The following is a 24,562-nucleotide window of genomic DNA, read 5'->3' as shown; positions in this document are numbered from 1 at the left end:
AGCTAAAAAAAGCCAACGAAAGATCTGAATAAGTTATTCTTGAAGAATGAAGAGTTTTTGGCCTAGGTACTACATGCTGTTTCCATAAGCCACCTGCTAATCCTTTGCCTTCTGATAATCATCAGAAACTACAGTCATTAACATTAGCATGAAAAGACAAACTTGGCTGTTTATCTAAATATGAAATAATCCGTTAATCTACAAACCTTTCTTTTTGACATGAAATATTATTCATATAAATTTCATTTATATTATTTTAGGCTATTGTAAGAGGCATATAAAGACAAATAATTGATATCTAGTGCTGTGCAACAGTTAGAGATCACCCTTTCAATTGTTTAATCTCTGGTCAAAGTTCTTCATTTTTCAGCATGAGGAAATATACATATCATATCATAATATCACGTTATTCAGTACTGAGTGTGTCCACTTTTTGCCTTTATTACAGCATCCATTCGGTTCAGGAGACTTTCTGCAGGAATATTTTCCACACCTGTGAAGTTCAGTCTTAGAAGTTGGTTGCGTTTTTGACTTCTCACAATGCAAATAATCCCAATTATACACTCACATTCATCATGACATAAAACCTTCCTTCCACATTCCTCCACATTTTTTCCAATTTTGTTTCCTTTTCCCAGTACCAGCTTTTTGACATCTGTACTTCCTTTCAGACCCATAGTCAAGGGTGGATGTACTGAATCTGGTGCCCTAAGCAAAAGACAGAAATGTAAAATCCTGACTGCATATTTCTGAGCTCTGCCTCCACATTGCAAGTGACACAGTATTTGCAAATATAGAGTGATAATTTAGTACAGACAGTGTAGAAGTAAAGTAATGAATAATGAAAGTCATTTTTCCAAGAAGTAATAAGTAACATAATCCCAGTACAGTCTGACAGACGTCAATTATAACATGTAATGGATACTAACATCAACACTAGCATTGTGTACACTCTCAGAAATAAAGGTAGCAAACTGTCACTGGGGCAGTACCCCTCATGTCAGTGGGGTGGTACTTTCAAGGGTACATCTCAGTACCTTTAGTCAGGGAACATAATTGTACCACAGTCCATTGAAATGATATTTCACACCCCGCCTCGCCTCCAGGCTTTTTATTTTATTGTTCTGTTTTTTTAATTTATAAAAAATGTACCTCATAACCTCATATTCGGTTATGAGGTACAAATATGTGCTTTTCACCTGGAAAAACTTACTTACGGTGCACAATTGGACCTTAAACCCACTGTTTAGGGAACATTTACATTTTACCTTGATGAATGAAAACTGTACCAGCACAGAACCTTTACAGCGCCCTGCACAGCACTCTGTTCTGTCGTTTTTTCACTCTTTTGTGTTTCTCTGCTACACTTAGATACACAAAAAATTCTTCTCTTCATAATGCAGATCATCACCGTTGTGCCTCCCTCTGATATAATGATGACAGCACAACTGTTCTTAACATCACTGATTAGGATTTATTCCTAAACGTGAGAACTGTAATACAGAATTACACAAGCAAAAACCAATAAGATAAAAACAAATGTACAATTGTGCATAAATGGCTTATTTAAACTCCAATATAATACCCTTTAACTATGAAATAAATGTAAACTTATACAAAGAAATATTTCTTGTGTTGTAGAACTAACAATGGTTATTTATTCATTATGAATTAGCTCTTTGTCCTTGTCAATGTTTGTCCTTGTTCAATATGAACCTTTATCTTCGTTTTAAACCACATTAACATATCCTTAGTTCAACATATATGACGAAATTGCATACAAATATCCATTTGTATTAGAAACGGTTTAACTTAAGGTTTACATGAAGGTTTAGCTATGTGCCTATTAGCGACATTAGCAGCAATGCAATATTTCAACTTCACTTATACCAAATAACATATAGAAACAGAACACAAACCTCATTGGCTGCATTAAATAACACAGGGAGGGAATAGCTTCCTTTGGAGTGTTTCTTGAACAGATTAAACACCTTTTAACACTTGGCCATAACTTCAGAAAGCTGTGACAACCGAACTTTCTACTACTTGTATATATCCGTGCATATAATGGGTCCCCCCGGAAACCTTTGCAGACATATAGTTCCGCCTACATTCTTAATGTCCTTGGCGGTATGAACCAAAACGAAAGGTGTACTACATGAAAATATGCACTGCTATTGTAGGCAGTTACACTCCCACCAAATCTATGATTTTACTCTAAGTTACTTAGAATGAAAATTTACTATGCAGAAAACAAACAAACGTTAGCTTCGGGACTTGAGCTCCCTAGGCATGTTCACCAGACTGTACCTTGAGGGAGACAGAGAGAGAAGAAACAAGGAAAGAAAGAGAGAGAGATTGGGGCCTTCAGGCTGCTTCCAGCAGCGTCACCGTTTTATGAACGGGTCTCTCGAGGTGGACAGGTTTGGAGACGCGTTTTCCCTTCTCATCGAGGTTGGAATCACTGATAAGCAACTTCAGTCTTCTGACCTTTCCATCCTTTCCTGGGTATACTTCGATGACCTTAGCTAACTTCCACTGGTTACGTGGTGTGGTATCTTCTTGCAGGAGAACAACGTCACTGACCCTTGCATCTCTGCGATCCTTTGTCCACTTCTGTCTGTGTTGAAGGTTCAGGAGGTACTCCTTTTTCCACCGACTCCAGAAGAGGTTGGCCAACAGCTGAACACGACGCCATCTCTTGCGGAGGTAAAGATCTTCCTTGATGAACCTTCCAGGAGGTGGAGCGAGAATAGTTGACTTCATTGTCAAGATGTGATTTGGGGTAAGGGGTTCTGGACTGGATGAGTCATTAAGACAATCAGTGGTCAGAGGTCTGCTGTTGACAACTGCCATAACTTCATACAGGAATGTTCTTAGCGAGGAGCAGTCAAGTTGTCTGGCTGACTGTTCCAGGATGGATGTCAAGACACTTTTGATGGTGCGAATTTGTCTTTCCCAGACTCCACCCATGTGACTTGAGGCTGGGGTGTTCATGATAAACTCACATCCAAGCTCCTTGAGCTTTTCCTGATCTTCCTCCTTCAGTGCTTCAGCAAACTCACGTCTAGCTCCAACAAAGTTTGTCCCTTGATCACATCTTATCTGGCGTACCATTCCACGAATGGCGATAAATGAACGTAGAGCATTAATGAAAGCATCCGTGGTCAGGTCGTCAAGCATCTCAATGTGAACTGCTCTAGAACACATACAAGTAAGTAACAGCCCATAACGTTTTAGCTCCTTTCTTCCCTCTTTAATGTAGAATGGTCCAAAACAATCCATGCCACAGTAGGTGAATGGAGGGGTGGTTTCCATCCTGTCTTCTGGGAGATCTGCCATCCTTTGCTGTTCTGGGCTTCTTCTGAACTTCCTGCATGTCGTGCACTTATAGACATGGGATGATACTGCCTTGCTGCAGCCTAGTATCCATATGCCATTGGATCGGAGTGCATTCATCGTCATTCCTCGTCCCTGATGGAGCACCCTTTCATGATGGTGCTTGATGAGTAATGCTGACACATGACAGTCCTTTGGAAGGACCACTGGATGCTTAACATATGGATGTAGAGCAGCATGGGTTAAGCGGCCTCCCACCCTGAGGATACCTTGACCATCAAGAAATGGACTTAATCTGTAAAGCTTCTTGAACTTGTCCTTACCTTGTGTCTCCTTTGAGAAGAATGCTTCTTGAACCATCTTGATTATGGTCAGCTCTGCTTCTCTCCTTTCCTCTAGGCTAGTGACTTCACAGGACCTTGGCTGAAGACCCTTGATTTCTTTCACATGTCGCTTGAGTCTGGCAATAGCTTTTACTATTCTGGACCAGTCAGAGAACTTGTGCAGGCGATCTAACAACGACCTTGTCTCCTTTGCATAAACATTGTGGACCTGGACCTTCTTGAGTTCAGGATCACTACTTGAAATTTCTTCCATCTTAATTTTACCTCTTGGTAGCTCCTTCTGCCACAGAAACCTTGGGCCAATGAGCCAGTCAGAGGATACAAGCTGCTGTACTGTTAGACCCCTTGAGGTGTAGTCTGCTGGATTATCTTCAGAAGCCACATACTTCCATTGTGTGGATTCTGTGCTTTGCTTGATGCGTTCAACACGATTTGCTACAAATACATTAAATCTTCTGGCTTCATTATTGATGTACCCAAGGACAACCATGGAATCAGTCCAGAAGAATTCTTGTAGACAATCTAATTCCAGTTCTTTTTTGAGCATGTCACTGATGCGGACGGCTACTACTGCTGCCGATAGTTCAAGCCTTGGCACGGTTGTGACCTTGGTGGGGGCAACTCGTGCTTTCCCCGTAACTAAGGAACAGTGGACTTCACCTGTTTCACTGACTGCTCTGAGATATGAGCATGCACCATAGCCCGACACACTGGCATCGGAGAAATGGTGAAGCTCATAATACTGTACATTGAAGCTTGCTGGAACGTAGCATCTTGGGATCTTAACATTAACCAGGGTTTGTAGATCTCTGAGCCAACATTCCCACTGAAGTCGCAGGTCATCAGGTAAGGTATCATCCCAGCTGATCTTATCCCTACACATCTGCTGTAGGATCTGCTTTCCAACTAGAATGAAGGGTGCCACAAATCCGAGCGGATCAAAGACTGAAGCAACTGTGGACAAAACTCCTCTTCGGGTAAATGGTTTGTCTTTGATGACCACTCTGAACTGAAACTCATCAGAAGTCACGCACCACTGCACACCAAGGGCTCTTTCTATCTGCAGTTCACCAAGTGCCAAATCTTTGTCTGTTGCAGCTTCAGCACATTTTTCTTTAGGAATGGTGGCAAGGACTTCCTTGCTATTAGAAATGAACTTGTGCAGTCTGAGGTTGCCTGTGCTGCAAAGCTCTCTTGCTTCTTTCACCAGCTGGATTGCTTCTTTCGTGGATGTTACACTCGTCAAGCCATCGTCAACGTAAAAGTTCCGCTGTATGAATTTGATGGTGTCATCACTGAAGTATCCTTCTCCTTCAGCTGCGATGTGTTTGAGTGCATAGTTGGCACAGCCAGGTGATGAAGCTGCACCGAACAGATGGACCTTCATTCGATAGGTGGAGGGTTGGACGTCAAGACTTCCATTTTCCCACCAAAGGAACCGAAGATAATCTTGGTCTTCTGGTTTCACGTGGAACTGGTGAAACATTCGCTCAATGTCACACATGACTGCAACCTGGCCTCTTCGAAAGCGAAGCAGAACTCCCACCAATGTGTTTGTCAGCTCTGGACCTGTCAAGAGATGGTCGTTCAAGGACGTCCCTTGAAACTTGGCTGAGCAATCAAAGACCACTCGTATCCTCCCAGGCTTTTGGGGATGATACACCCCATGATGCGGGATATACCACACTGGACCTTTGTGGATGTCTTCTTCTGCGACCCTTTCTGCATCTCCACGGATTATGGTCTCATTCATGAAGGCCTTGTAGTCTTTATTATACTGCTCATTCCTTCTCAGTTTTCTTTCCAGACACTTGAGACGATGGATGGCACACACCTTGTTATCAGGTAAGTTGGGTCTGTCACCTTTAAATGGTAAAGGCATTTCATAATGACCATCACTTTTATGTACAATTCCCTGCTTCAATTTTGATAAGAATCTGAGATCTTCTTGAGAGACATGGTCAGTTTCGGAAGCTCTTTCAGCGAAGTCAGATTCCAGTACCTTGATGACATCTGCGGGTAAAATTACTTCTTTGATCTGTGTTCTACAGATGTAATGCACTTCACCTGTGAGGTCTGATGAGGACTGAAGACCTGGCATCACTTGCTTCACTATGACTTGATGGCTTACTCCAATTGCATCTCCAAAGTTCAGGCATGGATCACCGTAGCCGACCACACTCCATCCCAAGTCTGTTCTCTGTCCAAAGGGTTGATTGTCTTCACCGGGCAGCACTTGTCTTGGTACAAGAGCTTGAGGACAATTGTAGCCAATTAGCAAGCCGATGTCACAGCTTTGCTGAGGAGCAATCTCGTCTGCAATATGTTCAAGATGAGACCATACCTTTGCCGTCTCTGGTGTAGGGATATGGTTTCTGTTTGCAGGTATAAACTCTCTAGAGTAGGTCACTGGAAGTGGGATTATCTTATCTGAATAGAACCCTCTCACTTGTAAACCAGTGAGTTTCTGACAGGACACAACTGTGTTTCTTGAAGCTAGTGTAGAGATTCTTAGCTGAACTGGTTCGCTCCTTGTATTGAGTGCCTTTGCAGTCTCTTCAAGGATAAAAGTTGTGTCACTTTGCGTATCAAGAAGTGCATACACAAGAACTTCACTATGTGGCTCTGCCATGGTGGACACCCACACTGGAATTATTGTGGATGTATGAGTGTCTCTGCCATTCTGGGTGACTCTATGAGATGTTGCTTCACGTGATGTGCTTGGTGCTAGATCTTGTGGCTGATCTGCCTTCCCTTCCCTTGACTTGTCATGGTCTCTAGCTCCACCAGTCCTTGCTTGCATCCTTTCTTCCTTTGTACGATTATCATGGAGGCATGTCGGATGTCCTTTCTCACACAACCTACAGATGTTCCTGTCTCCACAGTCTTTGGAACGATGGCCAAACTTCAGACAGCCAAAACACAACTTCTTCTCTTGGACGAACTTTAGTCGTTCTGTGATTGCCTTCCTTATGAACTTACGACACTCAGACAGACCGTGCCCTACCTTCTCACAGAAGACACAGCATGTGGCATTGGCTTTCTCATTTGCGCTCGTTGCCAAGGCCTTCGCTCCAGGACTTCTGTTCTTTAAAACTTTACCCTTCTCTCCTTCACTTGGTTTCAGTGCATGGAGAGATGTGATTGGATTGCATGCAATCTTGGCCTCCCGTGTGAGGAACTGGACAAACTGGCTGAAGCTTGGGAATGTTTGACTTTCTTCCTCCACTTCCATGACCTTTCGGTTCCACCTTGAAGTCAACCAGTCTGGAAGTTTAGCAAGTATTTTCTGGTTCTCATTGTAGTCATTTAGCACTTCAAGACTTTTGATTTGAGGCATTGCGGACTCACAGCTGCGAAGGAAGTCAACAAATTCTTGAAGTTCCAGACTGCCTTTAGCACTTATCTTGGGCCATGCATCAATCTTATCTCTGAAAGCCTTGGCGATGAGGAACGGACTACCGTATCGCTCCTCCAGGATGCACCATGCTGCAAGGTAGGCTGATTTAGTGCCTAGTAGGAAGTAGCTCTCTATGGCTTTCTTCGCAGATCCACCCACATACTTGCGTAGATAGTATATCTTTTCTTCAGCTGGTATGCTCTTCCTGTCAATGAGGGTCTGAAAGGAAACCTTCCAGTCATGGAATCTGAGTGGGTCACCGCTGAACATTGTTGGTTCAGGTACAGGCATGCGGCTAGCATTAATGGATTCTGTGAGTGCTCTAACAAGAGCTGCTGTGTTGTCTTCAGCTGGATGCATTACAGCTTGTGGTGGAGAATGGTGCTGTGTTGGGCTTAGTTCCTGCTTGACTTTCTCTTTAATCCTCACAGGAACAGATTTATGGAGCAGCTCATTTATGTCGTCATCGGAGCATTGACTCTGTTTAGATGTTTGACGTGAGCTCTCGCTCTGTTCATATACTTGCTGTCGTGCCTTGGCAGCCTTTAGTTTCTTAATTGTCTCGAAACGTTCTATTTCTCTGCGTTTGGCTTCTAGCAGTCTTTGTCTCTCTGCAATCTCAGCCTCCTGTTTAGCCTTTAGCTGGGCAGCTTCAGCTTCCAGCCTCTGCAATTCTTCAATATGATGTTCTTGCTCCAGCAGTACTTGTAGGGTGGCTTCATTGGCGGCAACTTCGGCAGCTGCACTCTTTCTGCTGGCAGAAGTTAGACGGGAATGAGTAGAAGCCTTAGTACTGTGAGAGCTGATGCTCTTCTTGGTGGACCTTGTCTCATCACCACCTTGTTCTTCATCCCCGTGACCATTTATTGTGTCTAAAATTGCCATTGCTTGCTTAACAATCCTCTGTGTCACTGTTTCACAGGTGTCAACTCTACGGCGTGTGTCATTGTCAGGAACACTCTTCCGTCGCAACTCTTCATAAACAGCATTCACACTCCTTGAAGCATCATTTACTTTAGTGACATGTTCATTCAGTAGGTCGGCTGAGCATTGATCACTTAGCATTTGGTTGGCTTTCTTTGTGACCTCCTTCCACCTTTCATAGCACACACTGAAACGACGTGCAATTCTTTTTACTTGCTCATCGTGCAGTTCTTGACCCTTTTCCGACATCTTGCGGACTCTTTGGTCTCTATTCGGCACTTGTGGAGGAACAAAGTCATAGCCACTTGCTCCACCAGTTACTGGTGAAGGCATGTCTGCGTGAAGCTGCAGCTCATCTCTGTCACTTGGCTGTGGGTTCATGTCCGTACAGCTCTGCTGCGTATGCATATCTACAGACTCTCTTTCAATCTCAGACATCCTTTCTTGTTACTGTAAATCACTGCTCTCTGGTGCTGTCCTCTGGAGCATTGAGTTCTCACTGTGCCTCCCTCTGATATAATGATGACAGCACAACTGTTCTTAACATCACTGATTAGGATTTATTCCTAAACGTGAGAACTGTAATACAGAATTACACAAGCAAAAACCAATAAGATAAAAACAAATGTACAATTGTGCATAAATGGCTTATTTAAACTCCAATATAATACCCTTTAACTATGAAATAAATGTAAACTTATACAAAGAAATATTTCTTGTGTTGTAGAACTAACAATGGTTATTTATTCATTATGAATTAGCTCTTTGTCCTTGTCAATGTTTGTCCTTGTTCAATATGAACCTTTATCTTCGTTTTAAACCACATTAACATATCCTTAGTTCAACATATATGACGAAATTGCATACAAATATCCATTTGTATTAGAAACGGTTTAACTTAAGGTTTACATGAAGGTTTAGCTATGTGCCTATTAGCGACATTAGCAGCAATGCAATATTTCAACTTCACTTATACCAAATAACATATAGAAACAGAACACAAACCTCATTGGCTGCATTAAATAACACAGGGAGGGAATAGCTTCCTTTGGAGTGTTTCTTGAACAGATTAAACACCTTTTAACACTTGGCCATAACTTCAGAAAGCTGTGACAACCGAACTTTCTACTACTTGTATATATCCGTGCATATAATGGGTCCCCCCGGAAACCTTTGCAGACATATAGTTCCGCCTACATTCTTAATGTCCTTGGCGGTATGAACCAAAACGAAAGGTGTACTACATGAAAATATGCACTGCTATTGTAGGCAGTTACAACCGTGTTCATAACCTTGTTCATGCTTGTTTATCTGTATGCAGTTGTGTAATCATGTAACAACATGGAATAGTCCATCATAATCATGACTGCTGGATTGGGCTGCATTGAATTACTACTGTATCTGTAATTTGTGATCAGTACAATCACAAATTACAGATATTTTATGGGGGTTCTTTCTACTCTTTGCCTAGTGCAAAGCCTGCTTCTCCCTAGAGCACTGAGTAGTCTAATGAAAGGATGGATTTGAGGTCTGAAGCAAGAGTGGAGCTTGATTTTCTCCTCTCGCACAAAGATACTTTATCTGACGATGGCAGTTTTGGTGGTTTATTGAGTCTTGCATGGTTGTTAGGAGTCCCGTTTTCTCTATTTATTTTAACAAACGCTCCAGTTTTTTCTTTGACTTCCCTCTTCCTTATGCATTACTTATGGAATCTCTTCAGAAACACCTCCTTTAGCCATTTTACACACAAGAAAGATATTTTTTAAGTGTGTGAATGTTAGTGTCCCCTTGAAGAGGGACAGAATGTCAGTGGTTCCTTTGGGCGCAGCTTTTGTTGGTAGGCACAGCTGTAACTGGTTGGGGTTAATATTGAAAGGAAGGCAGTTTAGGAGTTTAAGCAAAGCAGTAGACTACACAAAAGTAAAGAGCAAACAAATTAAATACTGACAGATTTGATGTTTGTGTTTGAGTCTTTTGTGTAATTTTCATTGTAAATACTAAAAAAGGATTATCTTGTACTTATTGGTCGGTTTCACTGGAAAAAATGGTGGTCTCTGCCTTTTGCACAGTGCTGTATGTCAGTGAAAGGCATTTGTATTCTGCTGACAGGCACTATACTGCCTGTGACTCCAAAAGAAGATGGCAGTGGCCTTGATATAGATGAGTAAGCAGTTGAGGGCAGGGCAAAGAGACAAACACTAATTTTAACAGCTACTGAAGACCCAAATGATCTTGTGGCCACATTTAGCATTTTTATTAAACCTGACACTAAAGCAAGAGATTTTAGTCTCTAGTCTGTCTTCCTCTGTTTACAGAGCATTTTCAGAAGAAAGGCATGTGATTATGACAAACTAGGATCAATCCTGAAGTCTATACCTGCAGAACTGAGCTATGGTCAGTACAAAAGGGGCCTTTTATACCAATATGGCTAGATAACAATCTTTGATTTGCAATTACATTACAGAGATCAATGAGGCACTGTTATGTGAACTTTCACCATAGATAGAGATATTAGAAGTCTAAATGGCCAACAGAGGGCGCACTACTGAAGCTGCTCCAGCAGCAATTACTCCCCAAAAGTATTTTTTTGTGGTTGACAATTGTTTAAGGCCTGTCTCTGTAGAATTCATAACTGAATCCAATGTGCTTCTTGGTTTCTGCAGAGAGCACTTGAAATGACTTTATCTAGTGTATTTTGAGGATTAAAAATGAAAACATCACTGGCCGAAGCAAAATGTGTATCTACAAAATGATGACTTTACAGAAAAGGGTCAAAATGTTCTTTACTTTTAATGGACATTAATGTAAAGAGATTTTATTTCAAGACATTTTGGGGCGTTCTATTGGTCCATTCATCTTAAAGGTAAAGGACAGCCATCATGTTAAAGTGGTATACAAAATAAAAATCACCAATATTGAGATATTGTTTCCTTTGGAGATATTGTTCCTGATAATATTCTCTGACCTGTAGTTTCTTATGACTTAACCAGCATGGCTGGAGTGTGAACTCGACCAAGAGTTATATTCGCAGGCCAGCCCAGCTCACCCCCAAATTTTCTCTGCTGCACACCCTCATGTACATAACCTGAAATACAAAGGTAAGCAACTTAAAAAGCATAATAAAAACATGTTTACACACAGGTCCTCACACAGACATGGCTAGCCAAAAACACATGGTGCAAAACGAGACACAACAAAATGATACTTTTTTGTGTTTAATAGGATTCAGTTTCATTGAACATCAAATCAGACAGTGACGACTACAAGTTTAACCATGTAAAATCACAGGCCTGTTACCTACTATGGCTTATTACTTAGTAACTACAGAGACCTCAGTGTAAACTGTTGTTCTACGTTATGCAGCCGTGGGCCCTGGCCATTTAAAGGGTTAAAATGCTTCAATGTATTTTTGGTGCACCTGCAAACTGACCAGGATAAACAATAATAAATAATCTATAGGTTACTAATGTGGAGGCATAATGAACACATGTATTTAGGAATTTAAAATGATCTTGAAACAGCAGGAAAGATTTAATTACTGTGATTATGAAAACTGTGATTTTGGGGTGAGGGTAGCAGGGAGTGGACTGGAGTTCACACTAACCAACACTAAACCTCTTAGATCCATCTAGAGGCAGGGCCACTGGAAGGTGCCCCCCCCCCCCCCCCCCCCCCAGTTATACATTACTTTCACGTTAGCATGGAATGAAAATGGCAGTATGTATAGAATGATATCATCAGCTATCATCTTTAATATGTACATCTATGGTTCTAGTGGTCCGTGGGTTCCACAAATCCCCCCACTGAAACAGTCCCCAGACCCCCCCACTGAAACATTTGGGTCAGGCTCTTTGTCCAAGTGCGCACCGGCAGCAGTCAGAGAAAGGGCAGGGCTATCACGCTCTGAGATTCTCCAGCAAATGGTCCAACTGTCCCTGCTGCCATGCAATCCAAATGACTCCCACGAGTCTCTGGAGCGGAGCTGTAACTTTCTGACTCACTGCCGCCTCAGATTCGGCATGAATCCAAACAATGATTAAACATTTCTGCAAACAGCAAAATAATAACAAAAGGACTTTTTTTTTTAACTCTTAGAGCTGTACGCCGTAGGTAATTTAAGACTGCTGGAGGTGAAGGGGAATTCCACTGAATTCTCAAGATTTCTGAGTGATTAAATCATTCAGCATGGTTTGTTATGAAATGCTTCATTCCAGAGAAAGCTAGAGAGTCAGAATTGTAGGAAGATGTCTAAAGGGTCTCTTTAGCCACCTCACAAAAATAATGAATGAAACATTAGGATCTGCTGCGTGACGTCTGTTTCATAGTTTGACACACACAGGGCTTTGTTAATGAAAAATAAATATTTTCACCATTTTAAATATTATATATGAAGCTCAGGAGACACATTTGGGTTCACTCGCCACTTAATAAAGACTAAACATGAAATAAAATGGCTATTTTTGTGTTAGAAACACCTCAACCTTTGGATCCTATCGTTGCCACCACTGCAATTTGATTTGGTTTTCTCTACAGTGCACCATTTCACATCAGACCACTCTCAGTGGAAGAGATTTTGAAACTGGGATACAGTGGATGCAATGCAGAGTAAACACGGTGTGTTCATTCAGTCCTGTTGATTCAGTATTGATGTTCCCTCAGTGTTAATTCATCGCTGTAGATGTTCATTCAACACTGTAGATCAGGGGTGCCCAGCGCGGTGAGTTTAATATCGGCTCTTATATTCAGATGCCTCTGTAGGCGTTGATTAGCTGGATCAGGCTTATTAGATGGAAATAAACCCCCCAGCCTTGTGGATCATCAGGACCAGCACTGGGCATCACTGCTGTACTCTGCAGATGTTCATTCATCATTCTGGACGTTCATTCAACACTGTAGGCTTTCATTCAGCACTGCAGACGTTCATTCACACTAAAGACGCCATTTCAACACTGATGGTGTTTATTCAACCTGCAGGAGTTCATCCAGCACCGGGGACTTTGCTGTTAATACACATTTCTAAAAGATGGTTCTTCAAGTGTTCTTTATTAAAGGCAATGGTTCTATATAGAACTGTAAACACGTAAATAACCCCTTGCATGATTAAAGGGTTCTTTGCATTATGAAAGAGTTCCTCAGACTGATGGAGAATGTGCTGTAGATGGTTCTCTATAGAATCTTTTGGATGTAGCACCAAAAAGGGTTCTTTTACTGTTACAACCCCTTTTTGTGCTGTATAGAACCCTTTCAAAAATGTTGCATATAGAACATTGTACAGCACATTCTGCATCAATGTACAGAATCTTTTCACAAGGCAAAGAACCCTTTAGTCATGCCAATGGTTCTTTGAGGATTCCTGGGTCTATATAGAACCAATTTCTTTACTAAAGAACCCTTAAAGAACTGTCATTTTTAAGAATGTACAACACATTCTTCATCAGTCTGAAGAACCGTTTCGCCCTGCATAAAATTATTTAAGCATGAAATGATTCTGTTTAGAACTCATGGTTCTAGGTTTTTTTCTGTTTACGTTACATTATGACAACGGATGGTACTGTTTTGGTTTCACTGCAGAGAACGCTCTCTCCCTCTTTCTGTCTCTCTCTATCCCTCTGTCTCTCCCTGTTTTTGTCTCTCTCTCTTTGTCTGTCTCTCTCTCTCTCTCTGTCTCTCCCTCTTTCTGTCTCTCTCTCTCTCTCTCTCTCTCTCTCCTTCTTTGCCTTCATCCGACTGTGAACTGGACCTGCTGTCCACTTCATTCCTATCATTCCTTCCATGTGGCAGAGAACCATCGCTTGTAGCGCAGTCTAGATCAGCGCCGAGTCCAGGTGCACAGCGCACCTCTCTCCCTCTCCCCCTCCACGTTCTCATTTGTTCCACACTCCTGTCTCAGTGCTCCCCGCAGCAGCAACAGCAGCAGGTGAGCAAAGCCTCATAAGCGAAGACTGGACGGTCGTGTTGCTCTCGAGCTCGTCCACCCAACATAAACCGAGCGACCCCGCTCCTTCTTTCCTCGTCCGCGGCGGCGGCGCGACCACGTGTCCGCGTGATGGAGAGGCGAGCCTTCCTCGGGACCCCTCCTCCTCCTCTTCCTCCTCCTCCCACGGTTGGTTCACGTCTCCAAGGCTGCGGGGGCACATTCGTACCGGGCGCGCTGCTCCGTCCGCGGCGTGATTTTTAAAGAGGACGACGCGAAAACGCAGAGGAACCGCGAAGTTTTTTCGGCAGAGGAAAACTGAATTAAGAGAAGAGGAAGAGCAGAAGGCCAAATTCATGAGAATGAGATTCAGAATTTCTGCTGCAGTTTTTGGGGAATGGAAGAGAGTCCTGTCTGACAGAGAGTGAGGGGGGGGGGGGGGGGGGGGGGGGGGGAGAGAAAGAGAGGGGAGGGGAGGGAGGGGGGGGTTGAAAAAAAAGAAGAGAGGAAGGGGGGCTGTAACGTAACGTGACGCGAGCGCACTCGGCGATGGGCTCAGTTGGGGTCACCGCAACAGCGCAGGATGCGTGCTCGCGCTCGTGGCGCTCGCCCCGGTCGTCCTCGCCCTCGTCGCGCGGCTTTTGACGCCGCCGCGCGCGTCGTCGCGCGCCCTTAAAGCGCGGAGGGAGAGAGCAGGCGAGCGAGCGAGCGAGCGGGCGGCGGGGCGCGAGCCCCCTCTACTATGCCATGGTCCCTCGCGCTGCAGCCGTTCGCCTCGCGCCGTCGTCAGGTTAAAGCCGCCCTGCGCCCGCTGCTGCCGCCGCCGCCGCCGCCGGCCACGCACGCGCCCCCGCGCGCCTTCGCCGGATGCCATTTCGAGAGCGCGGCTCGCGCCGCTTCTCCCGGTTCTGCTCTCTGTACTGCTGCCGCCGCCGCTGACCAGTCGGACGGAGCGACGGGAGAACGAGAAGAGGAGGAAGAAGGAGGAGGAGGCGAAGAGGAGGAGGAGGACGAGGAGGAAGAAGAAGAAGAAGCGGCGCCGCCGTTCTGCACGAGAGCCGAGCGAGCCGGGCTGTTATGCAACCGCGAGGAGCTCTTCTCTATGAAGCTCTATTCTAGGCTGCTGGGTCGCTCCTCGCCCAGATCCATGTGGTTTCTGTGGAACATTGTCAGCAAAGGATCGCATATGCTGCAGTGTCTTTGTGGCAAGAGTCTTAAGAAAAACAAGAACCCGAGTGGTAAGGAACCTCCAGCACCACCGACACACACCCTCGCCGCGCGCACGCCGCGTTAGCTCGCTGCTGAATGCCGTCGCCTTCTGCTGCGGTGGGTTTCTGTTGTGTTTTGTGCAGCAAGTGAGAGGAAGAGGAGGGAGGAAGGTGGTGGTGGTGGTGGTGTATGAGGTGTGTGTGTGGAGGATGGGGGGGGGGAGTGGGGGTTGTTGGGGTGGGGGATAAGTTATCACCGAGCTGAGGTGCAGCAAGAAAAGCCACTCTGCGTAAAAAAGCGGGAGCGCGATCTCCATCGCGCGCAACTTCCACAGCAGAGCGGCCCAATGTGACCCGGACCGGGACTGCGGCGCGCGCTCTCCCGGTCCCCTGGACGGGCTCTGCTGGGGAGCCTGCTGCTCTTCTCGGTGCGCGCGGCAGCTGCTGCAGTGGGGCTGGTTCCGCAGACCACTTTGGCGGTCCAGTCTGGCGCGTTTCATAAATAAATAAACAAATAAACTTGAGTTGGTGTGAACGCGGTCACGTGTGGAGCACATAGAGCATAATATGCAGAGAAGGGAGCCCATAGCGAAACTTAGGAGCTCAGTGACAGACAGACAGACAGACAGACAGACAGACAGATACGTCTTTGACCCGTGTAGACTGACGGCCTGCGCGTATCAGCAGCACGGGGGTCGTTGTGGAATGGCTGCCGTGTAAACTGCACCTGAAGTAGGCTGATGTTTTATTTATGCCACAGTTGAAGCGACGCCCGCAGTGTCTCGCTGTATGTAGCTCAGCGTTTCTGAGAGTTAGGCTCGCCGAATCACGAGGCTACCGACCGGCCTAAATGAATAAATGAATGAGTAAGTGTGTACACGGGGCTGTGGAGAGGAGAGAAACGCGTTCACTCAGACGGCGCTGAACTTAACAGACGCGGCCTCTCGGCTTCCGTATTCGGCGCTGTGCTGCAGTGTAGTAGATCACCAGAGCCCCGCAGCCGAGACTGACACGAGAAACCCTCTGATTAGCGTCTCTCCCGCTCCGCGCAGCCCCCAAAAGTCCAGTGAAAGAGAGACAAAAGGCCCCGCGATGCTTTAAGGCCGGCGGAGAGGCCAGGGCCGGAGTTCACGCGCTACCTGTTAGCCTCAGTATAAGACTTCACCACCTTGCCTTGTGAATTATGCTGCAGCAGGAACGGCCACTTCCTCAAGGGTCCTGACAGACAGGCTCGCATCAGCATCCCTGTTATCACAGCTTTTCTAGAAGCTCATATAGTGCTCACGTAATCAAATGGCAATAAATATCGTGTGAGGGCACTTCCGGTTCTTCTTTTGGGGGGGGGGGGGGGGGGGGGGGGGGGTGCTCTGCAATGGTGTGGTGCAGTTTCTGCTCAGGCACTTATATTAGGCCCTGATCTGGTGGTTGTCCTGTGTAGTAGGCCGGTTGTTGGGTGCAGCATTTTGTCCATCGGCCTCACAGTTTTATCCTGTTTCTATGTTTTCATTCCTCAGTGTTCTCTTTACACCTCACCCAACCACAGGACTTCACCAGCCCTGACTGCTAGCCTAGCTACTGACCTATCGGCTATTAATTACAAGCGTGCTAGCATTAGCATTTACACTAGTCTGCCCCCAAAACAATCCAGCTGTAGATTTTCAAAAGTTTTTGAACCTACAAGATACATCATTACAAATTGAGAAGGGCCCCCAAAAATCTCAATTCTCGCTAATGTAGCTCAGTTTTAGTAATGCATTGCTGTAGGATGCGAGTAAGCATGCTTACAACCGATGTGTTAAATTGTGTGTTGGACTCATTGGCATTCATGATTTGGCTGAAAACAAGTTCTTTTATCTGGGAACTGTGCCAACAAATCTAATGCAAATCTGAGTGCATGTCTGCCCACATGTGCCTATCTCTGATCTTGTTTTTTTTTTAGCATTTTATGGTCCATGTGTTTGTTTTATAGAGTTCCTCATGGGTTGACAGGTCGTAATGTCAAGTGAAGTATACGTTTAGGGCAGGCAAGTTGAAATGATTGCCAACACTGTGCTTGTTAGGCAGGTAGGCCATGTCATTTGTACAGTGTAGCTATAATGAGATTGACATGTAGATCCTCACAATGGTTTTTCTGATTCCAGTTGAAATGAGCCAGCATAGCCCTGAAACAGCAGAAGACCACTTTGGTCAAGACCAATTTCGTCATGTTAAGGTTTCTGATGAAACATTTGTTTTGAATATTGGTAGGTCAATGACTATGATGGCTAAGGTACAGTTAAGGCTATAGACAGAATATATTCTCTGCCCACCAATGGCTTGCCAACGACTTGTGACTGGGCTTTTGAATTCCATATAAACTTTATTAGGTTTTATGATAGTAAAAGCCTGACTGTATGAGGTCAAAAGGGCCTTTCACAGGACAGTATAGACTGTACAGACTGTTGGTATCCTTTACATTCTGAATCTATTTGCAGGTCTCTGTAAAAATTTAAAAATCCTACGTGATACGCTATTTTCTTAACAGTGACCCCAACATAAGCCCAAAACTTAAGGTCTCAATCCAGACCCATTGCCAAATCTGTATATGTGGAAATGTCTTGATTCTTTTCATCTTTTGAAATATGGCTCTCCTTTGTTTAAACCACTTTAATGGAACCAGTGCTGATTTATTGATACAGACAATCAATATTAACGCTTCCATTACTTTCATTTTCAAAGCTGTTTAACCTTCCACAATGAAATGCGATGTGATATGAGACCACAGTGGTCAAGTTGCTTCAGTTGTAGTAATACGAGAATCCCATTGGAGATCTTGGCTTTTTTCTCCCTTAGGTTTGTGTCATAAGGCAGAAAGAAATGAAAGTGTGATGGAAATGGAAGTGAAAGATCCTTGATTAAACACTTCATAGAATGTTTATAACATACATGTCCTGTCTCCTGCATCCATGAATGCCTATGTAGACAACTGCAGACAATAATGAAAAACAGTGACGAATTTGTCATGAATTAGCCATATGTCACATCTCTGTGATTGAAAATCTGCACTTTTCTTCAAGGGTTCTTTAGTAAAGGGAAAGGTTCTGTTCAGAACCATGAGTTCTACCTAGAACCATTTCATGCTTTAATGGTTCTTTGCATGGTGAAATGGTTCTTCAGATTGATGGAGAATGTGTTGTAAATGGTTCTGTACAGAACCTTTTTGAAAATGGTTCTATATTGCACCAAAATGAACCACATAGACACATTTTAGATCAATTTGAAGAACAATTTCATCATGCAGAGTATCATTTAAGCATGAAATGGTTCTGTATAGAACTCATTGTACTAATTAGAACCATTCCCTTTACGAAAGAACCTTGATGAACCATCTTTAAGAGTGTAGATATTGGGCCCACCAACAGGCTCAAAGAAGTTCTTCCACACTTCTATAACCTAAGAATAGCTCAGTCAGTTTGCACTGAAGTCCCTGTAGTCACTGAATGATAAGCATGTGCAATAAGCCTGGGATTTTAAGGGGTTAACACTCATTCAGTATACAGCAGTTTAGCCCATTTACATTGAAGTTATAAGGAGTATTACAGACTGGATTGGTTTTTGAATATTTGCATTGAGTATATTAGTAGTAAAGATACAGTGTCAACAACAGCCTGTTTAATTCTAAGACTGCTGACACACTAAGACATTCGCCATTGGATGGTGTCAGGTCGTCTGTGAGCCTAGGTGGCTGACCGAAACCGCTAGTTTGTGTGGTGTGTCCTGCCTTGGTGGCTCTAGTTGACTCTTTGTCAGCACTATTTGGGCCAGGTGAGGATGGTGGATCAGTGTTGGTGGTCACCAAAAAGTGCCATAGAGCATTGTTGGATGCCTTTAACAGTCAGGATCTTCAAACTGTAAAGCGAGTAAGAATCCTAACCCTGAATAATATTACACTCATTGTAGCAGCTAGTTTGTTCCAGTTTGAGTGGACGCAGTTTGTAGATGATGCTGGAGGGGATTGTGATGGGTGCTGAATGGCTTATTGACTGGTGTCAGATCTAGGCTGCCTTGACGCCACACCAGCTGTAATCAGTCTGAGGTCACACAAAGAGCTGCAGAGGGCAACGCTGCCGTGGTAAAGTCAGGATGGGCTTAAATTAGCATGTAGGCCCATAACACAGAATGAAAATGACCTGGAAAAAAGAAAGAGATGTCCGCAGAGTTGTGCAATGCACGCTGATTTTTCAGATGCTGTGGTGCTGCGTTTCCTATGGTGGAATGGTGGAAATATGTTCTTAAGCTGACTAAGCAGATATCATTGATGCCACTTCAAAGCTGTATCATTTAGATGCCATATTATGTAATTCAGTCATTCTTAATCTTGCATATATCGTGTACAAAACACTTCAGTCACTTTTTATTTTTATTGTCATGGAACAATAAAGGCAGCATGGTGCTTCTTTTATACAGTGATACACACTCTGATCCATTTGTGGTCCCAACATGGACATGCATGTGTCCCAAACACACTGGGAGAAGAAAGAAGTCTTTGATTGATACACTAGTTAGGATTTATCTGTCTCATGGGAAAAGTGTGGTTCTTCATGCTGTTTTGAGCAGTAATGAAACAGCCTAGTCTTTTGCTTATTGCTCCCCAGGAAAGTCACATCAGTGCAGTCCTGCAGTGGTTTGGACCCTCTTAAAACGCTGCCAAGAAACATTTTTAAGCGATCCTTTAGAGAACCACTTTTGATTTTTTAAAGAACTTTTCAACAGATGGTGTTTTACGGAGGCTTTTTATTTAACAGAGATGTGCAAGCATAAAGAGCCTTTTTTAAGTTTGAAAAACCTCACATAATGTGAAGGTTCTACAAGTTAAAAGAACTATATGTCAAAGCAGAGAGCCATTCAGGGACCATTGCTTGTAAAAGTGTGGTGGACTACTTCTCCAAACAAATTACTGCAGTGTTCTGATTATTTCGGCCACTGGACGAAAACTAGGCCTGCTTCCACTTGACCAAATGAGACTTTGTTGTGTCCTTCCCAAGAGGGCTTGGCACTATTACACAAGATTATCTGATGGGAAATAAAGAAGGAGATGGAAGAGGGGAGCAGAAGATCTTCCTGACTCAGCCTTTCATACTCATCAACCTTCGTGGCACTATGTCAATGCGCTTATCTTTGGAGAGCTCACACTTTGAGACCATTTCACACATCAGGTTTCCCTCTCCTCCTGTTAGGAAATGAGTTGTTCAACAAAATTAAACAAGCAGGCCTCCCGTTTGCACATGCAAGGATTGCTGTTCATAAAAGACATACGAATGTCCAAAGTGGTAGAATCAGGAGAAGACAAAATCATTCTTAACTTGTAATGAACAAAAACATCTTGAAAAATAGGTTCAAACTAATAGGTTTGGCCACAGAATTATAGTAAAATATATGATTACAGCTGTGTCTGTGTAATTAGGCCAAGCTGAATGGGATGCATTTGCATTTGACCTCAGTTGGTTGGATGCCTAATGGTGTAGCTTCTGGCTCAGCCCTTAGTACTCAAAAGTTATTACTGTTAATTTCATATTTTATTCAACGGTAATTTCACAATTATGTATTTAATCACATAGCTACAATTCCATCTACACTTGATTTACATACAACAATTACATGTACTCTTGATTTACATGGCATATCAACAGGTTATGATCTGGACTGACTTTTTTACATTTGTTTCATTGTCAACAAAGGCAAAATGCACAGAAAAAGTGTTAAAAATTGTTTCTTTTTGCAAAACAAGACTGTACAACCAACAATACTTTCCACTGAATATAATTCAGAATAAAATATCTCCTTTCCTACTTACATTCAACAGAATTTCTCTGCTTTTTCTCCATGACCTATGAGTGAGACACAGCTTGTATCAAATTACACCATGCTTTTGTTATCACCTGCAATAACGGTGGCTGCTAAGGGATAAAGACTAGTTTGAATCACTTATATATAATTGCCGGGTCAGTATTGCAGAGACTGTAATGTAGAGCGCACTCTAAACGGTTGGGAACAAAGACTGTAGGAGTTACCCTTTGCTCTCTTTTGCTAGTGCATTAAGATCATACTGCTTTGTCCAGCTTTTCAGTAGTGGCATAGAAAGCATGTAATAGCCTACAGTGCTTACCTGTATATGTCTGACCTAGCAAGTGGAGTTTATAGGAACATTTTTTTTTTAGTGGACACATATAGTACTGTGCAAAAGTCAGAGACCACTCCAAGTAACAACCCTTAAGTACAAGTTATTCAATGGCAGATATTTTTGAGGAGGTGTAAGATAGTATACTTGTATAAGGAAGGGAAAAGTCAAATGACAACAAAACTGAAGCTCAAAAAAAGTGAAAATGGGACTCCTGACAACTGTGCAAGACCTGGTAGACCACTGAAACTGTTACGTTCAGACAAACAGTACTTAAAGCCTTCATCTTTGAGAGAGGAGAAAATCAAGGTCCACTCTTGATTCAGAATCCACAGGCATTTCTGCTAATCCTTCCATTGTAAGAAGACAACTGAAAGGATCTATAGCTGTTGAGAAGCTGTTACTATGAAAACTGTTGAAAATAGACAAAAAAGAGTAACATTTGTATTACAACACCGAAACTAGACTTCTGAGATGTGAAGTGAAGTGTTATGGACTGATGAGTATAAATTTCTAATTGGAGTTACTTGGATTGTGAGAAGAAGGAAATGCAACAAGCTTCAAAGACTGAACTTGGCTGACATGAGGAAAAACATGGCAACAAAGAAGAAAAGATAGCAGTAATAAAGGTATATATTTATAGATGTTTCTGTGTAATTTTCTGTTAAATATGTTTTGTCTTTCCTAATGCTGAAAAATAAATGATTTGTTTTGGCTGGAAATGAAATATATCAAGGGTGATCTCTTGTTGTATTTGAAATCATGAAAGATTAATGGTATAAACAGATTGCGTAAATGTTGCAAGTGCTTTTGATTTTAAAAATGGCTGTGGCTTCATGGAATCAGTGTTGCAAGAATTTTACTTACCACAACATGTATCTTAAATGGCCTTCATTACTAATAGAGGGAGTGTTCTGGATTATGTCAGATCTTTCAAATAGCAGATAGCAGCAAATGTCAAACATCGTTAGAGGCCCTCGTACGCATCCACCCCCCTGCCCAACCCCTTGTTTACCATCACCATCTTGATATCCTCAAAACTTGCTTCCATCTGCAATTGACACAACATGCTGGAGGCAGTGCTGTCCAAGAGCAGAGCTCTCTCTATCAACACTGGTTTTCTTTTAGTATACATCATCCCCAGCACCTCATTTGCATTCTTCAGTTGTCTTTCATTAGCTGCTTTTGCTGTTACTTCACATTCTTTAAAAGAATCACGTTTGGTTTCCTCAACAATCTTTCAATAAATGTTTTCATAAAGAAATATTCCAGCATTTTTCAGCCAAATCTGTATTTACCATGGCATAAACGGACTGAAGCGTTTATCTCAGAAGACCAAATAGTTGTCACTACATGTAAATCTGCCTTTTTGTCAATGGTGATACAGTAATGCTGTGCATTTTTACTTTTTTTTTACTTTATGTCTTGTTTTACAATGAATTAGTTTCTTTCATCTATAGATTCTTAAAAAGATGGTTCTTCAGGGTTTAATAAGTAAAGACAGTGCTTCTGTATAGAACCATGAACACTTAAAGTTTGTTTAAATGTTTCTTGCATCACAAAATGTGGTTCTATATAGAACTTTTTTGAAAGGGGTTCTGTGTAGCACCGGAAAGGGTTCTACTATTGTTACAAGCTTGACATTGGAACAGTAGCAGAACCCTTTTTGGTGCTATACAGAAACATATCACTGTTGTTGGAAGAAAACATTTTATCACCAAAAAGATAAGTTTACAGGAAAAGGGAAAAAAAAGTACTTTACTTTTAATGTAAGTCAATGGAACCAAACATTTTTGCCAGTAGCCAGTTGTTTTGGACCGGACATTTTCAAAATATGGCAAAGAACCCTTGAAGAATAATCTTTTTTAAGAGTGCACTACAAAACCGAATTTAGTGGGCCATACAGTACCTAAAGTTTGGAATCACTATTTTGAATAATATCAACATTTTGTTGCAGATACAAGCATAAAATGTTTCTGATGTGATGCTAATACTGAGCTGTAGATGATTTTATAATAATCAAGAAAGCTGAACAGCAGTGACGAAATTGTCATGTTGATAAATATCCAGAAATATCCAAAACCATGTTTTGTATGCTTTGGAGTTTAGTGTATAACATTTCAGTCTACATAGTAAGTCACTGTTATTAAAACTTACTATTTTATTATTATCAACATGACAATACATGTTTACTTGATTCAAATCTTTTGAACACTAGTGTAAAACATGCAATTGTGCCTGCGCATATCTGCTGATTCCAATGCCAGTTCCAATACAAACGCATTTAGAGGATGCAGAAACAGAATAGACCCACCTGGAATAACATTACAGAGTAACAGAAGACATTTTGGAGGAATGCAATAAAAATAAATAAATACAGAAAAGTAGAAATTCAGTATAGTAGCTTTGAATGGCTCCTCTCCTGTTCATTAAACACATCATCAGAGATCAGTCTGATAAATTGTGTTTAAACAGTTATCAGCTGATACTGATATGACTCCCCTTGAAAGTTCATAATGGTTCCTAAATGGTTCCTTGCCTGTATGTATGGTTCTAGGAAAAAAAAGTTTTAGTTGGCACAGAATCCTTTTACTATGGGGATGTTCCTTTAACTACGAAAAGTTATACATACTTCCATATCTCATTTGCAAAAATTGTTCTTCATCCACTGAAAAATTGTTCTTCATCCACTGAAAAGTACTTTGGGGAGCAAAAAAGCATTGCACAAAGAATGTTTATGGCACCTTTTTAATAGTGTTCTTGGGTAATAATAGTGTTTTTAATAGCCTTTTTAATAGTGTTCTTGCACAGAGGTGACCAATACAAACCAGTACAGATGGCATTTGGATTTGAGTCATTAATCGTAGCCATTTTTGTCTGCAGCTAGGAGTGCCTCTATATTCTTCGGGAGGTAAAAGTCTGCAGTATTTTGCAACAGTTGTTTTTAAGCATACCAGCCAATCAGAGTTTGGTGGCAGCATAGAGTGATTTGGGTTCTTTTCCAAGCATACAGATGGGCTTTACAATGGCAATTTGGAAATATTCATTGACAATCTCCACTTGGAGAGGATGAAATGTGCTCTGACCTTACAGTCTGAGTCCAGTATTAAATTGGACATTGCCAACTATAACTGGCAAACTTACAAACTTACTCTCATGTTGCAATAATCTAAAAAGAGGTTTCACATATTGATTATTTAATGACTTGCTATATCTCATCTGTGCTACGAGGGGTTTCTGTCTCTATAACACATATTAGGAGAGCAATGTTTGAAA

General features: G+C 42.4%; 2 protein-coding genes across 4 annotated transcripts in view; one reads left to right on the top strand and one right to left on the bottom strand.

The window, feature by feature from the left end:
- Nucleotides 1-1,415: 1,415 nt before the first annotated feature.
- On the bottom strand, nucleotides 1,416-9,278 carry LOC119264581. Of its 2 annotated transcripts, none has more exons than XR_005131137.1 (2): nucleotides 1,920-9,278; nucleotides 1,416-1,493 (listed from the first exon to the last, which is right to left on the bottom strand). XR_005131137.1 is itself a non-coding variant. In XM_037543124.1 (2 exons), exon 2 carries the CDS (start codon nucleotides 8,443-8,445, stop codon nucleotides 2,368-2,370), a length of 6,078 nt encoding a protein of 2,025 aa, XP_037399021.1. In that variant the 5' UTR covers nucleotides 8,446-8,586; nucleotides 9,013-9,278; the 3' UTR covers nucleotides 1,422-2,367. The 2 variants fall into 2 exon arrangements, 1 of the variants encoding a protein (XP_037399021.1); XM_037543124.1 differs by having other exon boundaries at nucleotides 1,422-8,586; nucleotides 9,013-9,278.
- A 5,173-nt stretch (nucleotides 9,279-14,451) lies between these two features.
- LOC108434733 (fibroblast growth factor 14-like) overlaps nucleotides 14,452-24,562 on the top strand; it is a 122,108-nt gene continuing 111,997 nt past the window's right edge. Inside the window, exon 1 of one of the 2 annotated variants that reach the window (XM_017710075.2) lies at nucleotides 14,452-15,159. In XM_017710075.2, coding sequence (XP_017565564.1) covers nucleotides 14,664-15,159 — 496 coding nt within the window. In that variant the 5' untranslated portion in view covers nucleotides 14,452-14,663. Of the gene's footprint in view, nucleotides 15,248-24,562 lie in introns of both variants that reach the window. The other variant, XM_037543247.1, reaches the window with a different exon arrangement.

This window comes from Pygocentrus nattereri, chromosome 12, assembly GCF_015220715.1.
Source record: "Pygocentrus nattereri isolate fPygNat1 chromosome 12, fPygNat1.pri, whole genome shotgun sequence".
NCBI classification, from domain to species: Eukaryota; Metazoa; Chordata; class Actinopteri; order Characiformes; family Serrasalmidae; genus Pygocentrus; species Pygocentrus nattereri.
The sequence above is the reverse complement of the archived record's forward strand: the minus strand, read 5'-3'. Positions and strand labels throughout refer to the sequence as shown.

What these genes read in the sequence shown, in the direction of transcription:
- LOC119264581 (XM_037543124.1), bottom strand. Translation starts at nt 8,445, where the DNA reads ATGTCTGAGATTGAAAGAGAGTCTGTAGATATGCATACGCAGCAGAGC.